Raw genomic sequence first — 10,881 nt, 5'->3', positions numbered from 1 at the left:
GAGACTCGGCAGGCAGGGAGATATGCGGCCGCTCAGAGACTCGGCAGGCAGGGAGATATGCGGCCGCTCAGAGACTCGGCAGGCAGGGAGATATGCGGCCGCTCAGAGACTCGGCAGGCAGGGAGATATGCGGCCGCTCAGAGACTCGGCAGGCAGGGAGATATGCGGCCGCTCAGAGACTCGGCAGGCAGGGAGATATGCGGCCGCTCAGAGACTCGGCAGGCAGGGAGATATGCGGCCGCTCAGAGACTCGGCAGGCAGGGAGATATGCGGCCGCTCAGAGACTCGGCAGGCAGGGAGATATGCGGCCGCTCAGAGACTCGGCAGGCAGGGAGATATGCGGCCGCTCAGAGACTCGGCAGGCAGGGAGATATGCGGCCGCTCAGAGACTCGGCAGGCAGGGAGATATGCGGCCGCTCAGAGACTCGGCAGGCAGGGAGATATGCGGCCGCTCAGAGACTCGGCAGGCAGGGAGATATGCGGCCGCTCAGAGACTCGGCAGGCAGGGAGATATGCGGCCGCTCAGAGACTCGGCAGGCAGGGAGATATGCGGCCGCTCAGAGACTCAGCAGGCAGGGAGATATGCGGCCGCTCAGAGACTCAGCAGGCAGGGAGATATGCGGCCGCTCAGAGACTCGGCAGGCAGGGAGATATGCGGCCGCTCAGAGACTCAGCAGGCAGGGAGATATGCGGCCGCTCAGAGACTCGGCAGGCAGGGAGATATGCGGCCGCTCAGAGACTCAGCAGGCAGGGAGATATGCGGCCGCTCAGAGACTCAGCATGCAGGGAGACATGCGGCCGCTCAGAGACGTAATTATGGCGTATAAAATCTTGCAATAAAGGAAAAGACTTGTGTGTGAACTGGCACCTTATATAGCAATTCAGTGCGCAGTAAACTACAGCACCTGGCAGATATATGCCAAGTGAGAGGATACAGTGGACTATTTATCCGTTATATGCTATAAGAATAAAGCCATAAGGGTCGTCATCACGGATATCACATGCATGAGCTCCGCGTGTTATCTTTAAAAGGGACTGTGACAGTATTATATAATTCTAGCAGTTTTGTGTGTTAGGATTGCTATAGTATTGTTGAGATGTATTTGTGATATATATTCTTAAACGGTTATTAAATGTCCTTATGATACTGTGAGCCAGCCATATATAAGGGTGCTTGAAGGTGGAGGGCCGGCTGAGCTCCAGCTGTAAGGTTGTCTGGTGAGCGAATATATATATATATATATATATATATATATATATATATAAAAAATAAAAAAGATGGGCAGCACTCCAAATAGTAAAAATGAAAAAAAAATCTTTATTTACTGAAACGTCGCATCTCCCACTGGGGTAAATAAAGATTTTTTCATTTTTACTATTTGGAGTGCTGCCCATCTTTTTTATTTTGTATTTTTGGATTGGCCTTAATCCGTATTGGGCTGCTGCACCCACCAGCTTGCATCTGGGACGGTGCTGCCATTGTCTTTTCATATATATATATTATTTCCAGGACCCTCTTCAGAGATCTTCTTGGTTAGCAGCTCCCAGGGGCGGACTGGAAACTTAAAGTGGCCATAGAAAAAAAATGAAATAAACAGAAAGTGGCCCCATTTTGTAGTCAGGTCCAAATTGATGGAAGGCAGGACCAGCAATACCATATTGTGGCACGTTATACCGCCCCAACAGAGACAAATACCACATCCAACACAAAATACAGTACAGACCAAAAGTTTGAACACACCTTCTCATTCAAATGCAGCGGCATGCTATTCCATCCGGTTTGCGTTTAGTTGGACTATCATTTATTTTTCAACAGGACAGTGACCCCAAACACCTCCAGGCTGTGTAAGGGCTATTTGACCATGAAGGAGAGTGATGGGGTGCTGCGTCAGATGACCTGGCCTCCACAGTCACCGGACCTGAACCCAATCGAGATGGTTTGGGGTGAGCTGGACCGCATAGTGAAGGCAAAAGGGCCAAGAAGTGCTAAGCATCTCTGGGAACTCCTTCAAGACTGTTGGAAGACCATTTCAGGTGACTACCTCTTGGAGCTCATCAAGAGAATGCCAAGAGTGTGCAAAGCAGTAATCAAAGCAAAAGGTGGCTACTGTGAAGAACCTAGAATATGACAGATTTTCAGCTGGTTCACACTTTTCTGTTATGTATATAATTCCACATGTGATAATTCATAGTTTTGATGCCTTCAGTGCGAATCTACAATTTTCAGTCATGAAAATAAAGAAAACTCTTTGAATGAGAAGGTGTGTCCAAACTTCTGGTCTGTACTGTACATCCCCAAAAACTTCCACTGGCCGGCTGCGAGAAGGGCCCAGGTGGTCTATGGCCAATCCGCCTACGCTAGCTCCACCTTTCCCTTTCTCTAGTTGTCAAACACAATGGGGCAGATGAATCACACCATAGTGACTGACAACCACACTCCTAGTAAAGGGGTTTGACTAGTCACTTCCCAGATCGCCTACATGAGAACGTACCTGCCCCTGTATTTGGTAACTAGTTGCTTCACCTTTAGTAGGAAAAATGGAGCCCAGCCTAAGTGCAGTTAATCCGTCTCTGCTGCGCTCAGGACTGTGACTATAAAGGGGTTTTCTAATACTTATCTCCTACATTGAGTCTGATTGTGGCTGGTCTGACCACCTCCTACAGGGAGGATAAAAGTGGTGGACATGTGTGAGCAATGCTCCATTGATTTCTATGGCGTGGCTCCATCTCCGCCGGTCCCACAGAAGTGAATGGAGTGGTGCTCAAAGGAAAGTGATGGCATATATGTGACCATGTGCACGCTGAAAATAGGCAGCCACGAGACACCATACCAAACGCGTGGCTCTCAGATGCGGCTACCATAATGTATTGGGCTGACCTCCGCTGATCCACAGAATATGGACAGACATAAGAAGCCACACGAGACACATCATTTCCATTACATTTATGTCTGACACAAATCCCTTCCTCTCACAGGCTTCATTTTGTCCTCTGGGCCTCTTTCCTTTCTTTCTTTAGATGAACGTTTTCATGGGATTTTAGCTTTGTGGACTCATTGAAAGCTTTTCCACACTTGCTACAGACATACGGTTTTTGTCCCATGTGCAGGCGCTCATGTCTGCGCAGGTTGCAGCTTTGTGTAAACCTCTGGCCGCACTCCTGACATTTGAAGGGTTTCTCGCCATTGTGGATTCTCTGATGACAAGCCAAGGACGAGCGGTCTCTGAATCGCTTCCCGCACACGCGGCATTCATACGGCTTCTCACCACTGTGGATGCGCTGGTGGGACACCAGGGTCGAGTGCTGACTAAAGCTTTTGTCGCACTCTTGGCAGCTGAATGGTTTCTCCCCTGTGTGGATTCTCTGGTGTATAACAAGTGTGGTGTTGTCTGCAAAACACTTGCCGCAATCAGAGCAACGACATGGCTTTGCTTCTTTATGGCTCCTAAGATGCTCTGCAAATAATGCCTTCCTGAAGAACAGGTTCCCGCACTCCATGCACCGATACGGTTTGTTGACTGTGTGCGTCTTCTGATGTAAGAGCAGCAGCGATTGCTGCACAAAGCGCTTCCCGCAGAGAGCACAGAAAAAGAGTTTCTCTTCGACGTGGCTCTTCTGATGAAGGTCCAGCAGCGCGCGCTGCAGAAAGCGCTTTCCACACTCGGTGCAGGAATAGGCTTCCTTTCCAGATGAGAGCCTTCTGCCGTGGATCATCTTCTTGCATTCGGTACATGTCTTACTCTTGCCGGTACCACATGAACGCACGCTCCATCGTGACACTTCCGCTCCGTGGCGACGTCTGCTTTTGATAACCACTACAGAGAATTTTTTTCGGCATTTGTTGCACTCTTGAAACCTTCTTGAAACCTTTTGAAATAAAGCTCCACCTTTCCGGTTTGGAGATTTTTTGGCCAGCTTGCAGTTACGAGCCCGCTTACTCCTGGACACACGTGAGGTCTTGCATTTATTGCTATTTGCACAATGCTGATCTGTGCCAGGCAGTGACCTGATCATACTGTACACAGCAGGCATCGTGGCTCCTCCGCACACCTCCGAGCCTGGCTCGTCACTGCTTCGACATTTATTATATCCCCCAAAAGCGCAGACCGCCTCTGGATGCTGATCTGCAGACCCGTCAGAGACACCATTTGTACCACCAGCCCCACTGCTGACAGAAGCACAGGTACAAGGTCTCTTTCCAGGATAAGTGACCAATGGTTTCTTGTGGTCCCTGGTGGACACTGATTTTTTCCCACCACTTATGAGGCTTCCAGCTTTAGATTCTGTGCTTTTTCTAGACGGTCTACAAATGTTTTTGACATTCATATCAGGAGGACTACCTCGCTGCCCCAGTTTCTCCATACTTTTATCACTTGTTCTGGGATTACTATGCTGTTGGCCAATCTCCTTATCAATTTGGTGCAGTGGCGGAGCGGTGGGGACATTATTGTATGTATGGCTTTCTCTTAATATTAAGATCCCTTTTATATCACGGTGCGATGACTCTGATCCAGCCGGAGGACTATCCACTGCTTCATGGCTTCTGGCAGTTTTCTTAGGACTTTTTGATTTCTCCAGCACGACCCCCACAGACCCTCCAGTACACCCAACTCGATTCTTCTTATAAGGCAGAGAAACGCAGCTTGCCGGTGTCCGCTCCAGGCCTCTCGGATCTGCACAAAAGAGAAAATTGCTCTAAATGTTTGTATTGGAAAATCAATCAAGTGCTAAAAAAGGGACAACAAGTATAAGACGAATCAGGGCCGTGGTAATAGTGAAATCTGTGTCCGGGCATCTCCAGACAGTTAGGGTTCATTATTATTTATTTATTTAGCAAAAATAGCAATATACCTGTGCTACACATGCGTTTTACAATACAGAGGGTAAGCTTTTTACATCTGAGTGAAAATACATGAACTACTAGTCTGAAATCTGTGTCAGAGCATCTCCAGCCAGCTCAAAGCTTATTAGTGGTGCCGATACTGCATTATTTCTAAAGTCAACAGCAGTGTCTTCAGTGTGTTTATGAAAAGGGAAAGACATTTTATTGTGCGTCTTTGTCTTTAAAAGGGTTTGTGCAAGAATGAGGGGGGGGGGGGCGGAGAACAGAATGCGAGTAGTAGTAGCACCAGCTATCCGGCCAGAAGTAGTAAGCCGCAGTTCTACCTGGCTTAAGAAAGGCACGTTTTCATTGAGGAGAAAGAGGATGACACTGATGGCTGGATGGCTCAGTCCTCCTCCGTCACAGCAGGATGACATTGAGGTGCCTTGGAGCCGGGGGTCACAGCGTTCCTCCTTCTTGCAGCCCCGGAGAAGACTTTCAGTGCTGTCCTCTCTATCTTCACTGCCCCTTCCTAGTAGGGTGCGCCTTTCTTTCTCTAAGGCCCCTTTCACACGGGCGAGTTTTCCGCGCGGGTGCAATGTGCGAGTTGAACGCATTGCGGCCGCACTGAATCCTGGCCCATTCATTTCTATGGGGCTTGCACATGAGCATGCCGGCTGTGCGATCAAGTGGATTAAGGAGAGTTAAAAAAAAAATGTATTTATTTTTTTAACCCCTCCAGCGTTATTTTACTATGCATTCTGTATTAAGAATGCTATTATTTTCCCTTATAACCATGTTATAAGGGAAAATAATACAATCTACAGAACACTTAACCCAAACCTGAACTTCTGTGAAGAAGTTCGGGTACCAAACATGCCGATTTTTCTCACGCGTTTGCAAAACGCATTACAAAGTTTTGCACTCACGCGGAAAAAATTGCGCATTTTCCCGCAACGCACCCGCATCTTATCCGGGCAAAAAACATGACGCCAAGAAAACCCCACCACACCCTACGGAAGATAGTCAAGAGAGTCTCCCTGCTGACGACATGTGTAAGAGCAATCAGACTCCATGCACAGCTGTGGCAATAGTGGCACCTGTAGCTACGGTATTGGCAGTGGGGGCAAATGAAGAGCAGGGAATCTGGAGGGAGGGCAAAGAAGCCCACCATGCTATCTCACGGTCTGATAAAAGTGGCATGGAGGGCGAGAACTCTGATGATTGTGTGTTGTACAGGACCTGCGAGACGGATTTAAGTGGTGGGGCAGCAATAAAGATCAGAGGTGACACTCTCCCGTCCCCAACAGCAGCAGTGCACAGGTTTGCTTGCACTAGCCCTTTCTATCACGTGTCAATTCAAGCATTGCCATGCGGTGTTGGAGCTGATCGGCCACACTGGGAAGTGGTGGTTAAAGTACGTCAAGCAGCAAACATCCCGCGGGCTGTCACCCAGCCAACTTCCAACTGGGCAAGGTGGTCAGCGACAATGGCCTCAACATCCTGGCCTGAACCTGGGGGAAATAACACATGGCGTTTGCATGGCGCACGTCATTAACCTAGTTGTGCAACGCTTTTTGAAAATGTACACTGGCTCGCGCAAAGTGCTGGCAATGTCCAGGAGACCGTGCTCGCTTTTCAGCCACTTAGGTGACGAGGAACGCTCTGCTGGACTTGCAGCAACCGAAACCGCCTGCCGCTACAGCACTTAATCTGCGACGTGCCAACTTGCTAGAATTCAACATTGTGCCTTATGAGCAGCAGAAAGCCATTTCTGTCAGTTTTTCGAAAAGGCCACAAAGTTTGTCCGCAAGGACAACTGCAGCATGAACTACGTCATCTCCCTCATATTTATCTGAGAACAGCAAGTGGCGACAGATAAGGAAGAAGAACAGCTAACGCATCTAGCTATCCGCATCTCACAAGGAGAAACTCCCATGGAGGAGGAGGAGCTGCCACTGAAGGAGGAGCAGGAGGATGACGATAACACTGGCCAAGACACCCAAACCTTTCAGTGGGGGATGGCGTTGGATACACCCAGCTCCTCAGGCACGCAGGCCAGTGATCTGTAGATTTGCTTACACAGTGACAGGCGGGTTGTGGACATCAAGCAGTCTGATGATTACTTTATAGCCAACCTTTCAGACTCTTGGTATGAAAGCAAAATGGGGGAACGTTTCCTCCCTCCAAAAGGGAGGCCAAGTTACGTTATTACCAGGAAAGACTGTGTACGCAGCTTGACACAGCTTATGGCCAGCGGGTCTGAAAGGGAGGCCCCACCTCAAGCAGCAGCAGACAGTTCACTTTCCTCAAGAAGATGGAGAGGTGTTTTCACGTGCCGTGTGAGGCTGAGGCAAATCAGCAAGTGGAGACGTCCCACCACAACGGCAAGGAACAGGCCTAACTACACTCTGGACAGTCTCCGGGGCATGTCTTATTCCCTGACCCTGTGGACACAGCACGCTCTCTTTCTTTCTTCTTGCCCAGCCTCCAATGTCATCTTGGAGAGGGTTTTCAGTGCCGCAGCTTGCGTGTTGACATCCAAATGGACCACGTTGTCCTCCTTCAGTGTTCAAAACATCACTTTTGTCAAAATGAACCAAGCCTGGATGGGGAGGATTTTCACACTCTTCCGGCCGGATGAATAGATCTGGCCTTGCTGGCAGTGCCCCATCTTGCCACTGTTGCCGTCTGCCACTACTACTACCCATAAACAGGCGATCTACTGTTTCTGCAGCCGCTACTATTTCGGCCATGTCAGGGGCCAGCGCCGCCTCAGAGCGGCAGCGGTGTTTGGTTGCCAGGAGAACCAAGTCCCAGGTGCAGCTCTCCCAGGAAATTGATTTTATGATTCCCCCGCACAGCGCTGCCTCAGCATCCAGGGGAACCAAGATAGTGGTGCAGCCATCTCAGGGATCCGAGCCCCAATGGGCGCGTCGGGGCTTCAGAGTGTCAGCATGGTCAGCTGACAGCTCTGACGTGTAAGGCCTATTGCACACGACCGTATGGCTTTTTCAGTATTTTGAGGTCCGCAAAAAACGGATCTGCAAAAAATACGGATGACGTCCGTGTGCATTCCTGTTTTTGCGGAACGGAGCAGCTGTCCCCTGATAGAACAGTCCTATGCTTGTCCGTTATGCAGACAATAATAGGACATGTTCTATCTTTGAACGGAACAACGGAAACGGAACGCAAAAAAAATGTTTGTGTGCAAGAGGCCTAAGGAAGCCAGCTGGACCTCATTCCCAGCTCTCTATATAAGGCTGGCTCCAGTGCGTGCAGGCGTTGGTGAATTTCTTGCCCTCTGGTTCCCTCGTGGTATTTCTGAAGGCTCCGCTAGCTTGCGAATATCTGGACTGGTTTTGTGACTACGCTTTGGCCTCTGGCGATTTGGTGCTGTATTGATCTCCTGGTTCTTGACTTTTTGGTGTATTGGTTGTCTTAATCGTTTGTCTGGTTTTTTAACCTTTTACATACGACTACTCTCTGACTGTCTGTTGTACTCTTTGCGTTGTCCAGACACGTATTTCAGCATAGGGACTGCCGCCCAGTTGTGGGGTCACTGCCTAAGGTGCAAGTAGGTAGGAATAGTGAGTCTGGGAAGTTTTAGGGCTGAACTATCCCTGTTTGTGTGTGAAATTAGTACTGTTATCCTCACAGACCACGTGCTTATTATACCCTACCCTTTCCACATCCACACTGCTGCTGCTCCCAACAGGCAGAATGTTTTTAGGCTTGTTCAGAACGAGACACTTTTTCTTCTGACAGTTTTTTCCCCCATAACATTGTGTGTGTTTAAACAACATCTGCCCTCGAAAAGGGACAATTGTTGGAAGCTTTCTAAAAGGAAAATGCAAAACATGTGACTGCGCGGTGTGATATTAACGCAGCGAAACGTACGTTTCCCAATGGTTATGTATGTCAGTGTCGCTCAGACATCATTGACTACTGCTGTAATTGTGTTCAAGAGCTTGGGGGGGGGGGGAATGCAAACATTTATTCAAAAATGTATGTATATTACGTCAGCCCACCATCTCCAAACCTTTAGAGGTTAAATTTTTTAAGGATGTGATAAAGTCCTATTGTTTTTTCCAGGATAACTTGTGACCCTATAATTTGCTATTATAGCTTTCACCCACCTACGCCTCCAAGATACATTATTTAGCAGACTATCCTGTGGGTGACGCTAGGGAGGCTAGTCACCGTCATTGGCTGCCCTTCCTCCCCCCGGATGTTTTTATCCGCACACTAGGAGAAGCGGCGGTGCGGGGACCAGGAGCGGCGCAGGGAGCCGGGTAAGTATATTTAATGTGAGGGGCCTGGGTGTATGGGGGGCGTTTAATACTCTTGGATAACATAACCCCTTTAAGTGATGTTGTGGTTTGGAAAGATGTATTAACAGAGGGAGGATCAAATCACTGCCGTTACTACGCCGAAATAACGGGGGTCAGACAGAGACCCCCAGCTGTAGATACACCACCTACCTGGCAGAGAGTCTGGATGTGTGCGGAGTGGTCTGCAGGGGCGGATGCCTGAGCTCGTCACTCGGGACCTGGACCGGTGCGATGTCTCCCGATGCCTAACCACGCAGGGATCTCCTCTCCTGGAGCCGCTGCTCGAGCTCCTGAAGTAACGCGATGGAGGCTCCTGCCACCTGTAGACGCGCTTGAGCTGGTAGTCTTCTGTATCCTGGAGGAAGGTCTCCCTTACCTTCTTCTCCACTTCCTTTCGGAAATTGGTCAGATCTTTCTCCATGCCCGCTTTTAGAGACTGCCAGTCGTCGGCAGGCAGACGGGCCGATAACTGGCGCTCTATGGTGCAGACCTTCTCCCTCGTCTCCTTGATGGACTTCTGCAGGTAATCGATGGTCAGAACCATTAAGTCGAAGGAACATTTGTTCAGAATATTCTCAAATTGCTTGCAGTAGGACTCATCCTCCCTAAACAGCGTGGGCCGTAAACGTGAGCGCAGCGCGCGTGGGATCCGGTGCGTACGGCAGTACTCGCCCAACGCCGTACAATGAAGTTCCTGGGAAATCAAATTTCTGGATTCCCGTTCAAAGTCATGTGTGCGCAGCTCCACTGCAGGCGGATGAGGAAACCCGGGTGACGTCATCGGAGATCCAGTCTGCAGGTCAGAGGAGACACGGAGTCAGGAGAGCGCTCAGCCCGCAGTGCGGTATCCAGATCGCCTCACTATACCGACACAGGGCACGTACTGTCATCTGATGTGCCCCCATGTCACGTACCTACTGCTCCACCAGAACTCTATGTACATCCGTGCCCCCCCCATGTCACATACTCACTGCTCCACCAATCCAATATATACCAGCCATGCCCCCTCCATGTCACATACCTACTGCTCCACCACTCCTCTATATATCACCTGTGGCCCCAATGTCATGTACCCACTGCTCCACCAATCCTATATATACCAGCCATGCCCCCTCCATGTCACATACTCACTGCTCCAACACCTCTCTGTATCAGCCGTGCTCCCCCTGCCACGTATCCTCTGCTCCTCCACTTCTCTATGTACCAGCTATGCCCCTTCCATATCACATACCCACTTCTCCATGTACCAGCCGTGCCCCCCATACCCGCTGCTCCAATACCTCACTGTATCAGCTGTGCTCCCCACGTCATGTACCCACTGCTCCATCATCCGTTCCCCCTCCACGTCGTGTACCTGCTGCCTACTCCCTGTAAATACCTGTAGAGTTCCCGGAGCCGCTGTCGTTATATCGCCCGCTGACAAGCGCTGTCACCATCACTTCCTGTTACGATGCATGCCGGGACAGCCGCCCACGGTCATGTGATACAGCAACTGGAGACGCAGGTCATGTGACATACAATAGGTGACGTCAGTAGTGTCACGTGTTGAGCACGCGCTCCCTGTGTGGTGGGGGGAGGGGGTGTGATAAGGGACTGGTCTCAATGCATATGTCAGCCTGCAACTCAAGAGGATTAGATACAGAGCTAAGGAGGCAGTGTCACATCATAGGCTTAGATACAGGAGCGCAGCAGACAGTATCACACAGGATAGGATTAGATACAGTA

General features: G+C 49.8%; 1 protein-coding gene across 2 annotated transcripts; it reads right to left on the bottom strand.

Moving 5' to 3' along the window:
* Positions 1-2,248: 2,248 nt before the first annotated feature.
* Positions 2,249-10,630, bottom strand: LOC122920636 (zinc finger protein 135-like). Of its 2 annotated transcripts, none has more exons than XM_044270294.1 (3): positions 10,535-10,630; positions 9,307-9,949; positions 2,249-4,673 (listed from the first exon to the last, which is right to left on the bottom strand). In XM_044270294.1, the coding sequence occupies exons 2-3, from the start codon at positions 9,935-9,937 to the stop codon at positions 2,980-2,982; spliced, it is 2,325 nt and encodes a 774-aa protein (XP_044126229.1). In that variant the 5' UTR covers positions 9,938-9,949; positions 10,535-10,630; the 3' UTR covers positions 2,249-2,979. The 2 variants fall into 2 exon arrangements, with proteins under 2 accessions (XP_044126229.1, XP_044126230.1); XM_044270295.1 differs by having other exon boundaries at positions 10,437-10,556.
* Positions 10,631-10,881: the final 251 nt, after the last annotated feature.

The sequence above is a fragment of the Bufo gargarizans genome, chromosome 10 (assembly GCF_014858855.1).
Source record: "Bufo gargarizans isolate SCDJY-AF-19 chromosome 10, ASM1485885v1, whole genome shotgun sequence".
Taxonomy (NCBI): Eukaryota; Metazoa; Chordata; class Amphibia; order Anura; family Bufonidae; genus Bufo; species Bufo gargarizans.
Note: the sequence above shows the minus strand (reverse complement) of the source record. Positions and strands in the feature narration are given on the sequence as shown.

Bases quoted from the DNA above. Each gene is read 5' to 3' on its own strand.
- LOC122920636 (XM_044270294.1), bottom strand. From the start codon at position 9,937: ATGACGTCACCCGGGTTTCCTCATCCGCCTGCAGTGGAGCTGCGCACA. The intron at 4,674-9,306 runs GTAGGTGGTGTA...TCTTTTGTGCAG, and splicing joins ACATCCAGACTCTCTGCCAG to ATCCGAGAGGCCTGGAGCGG.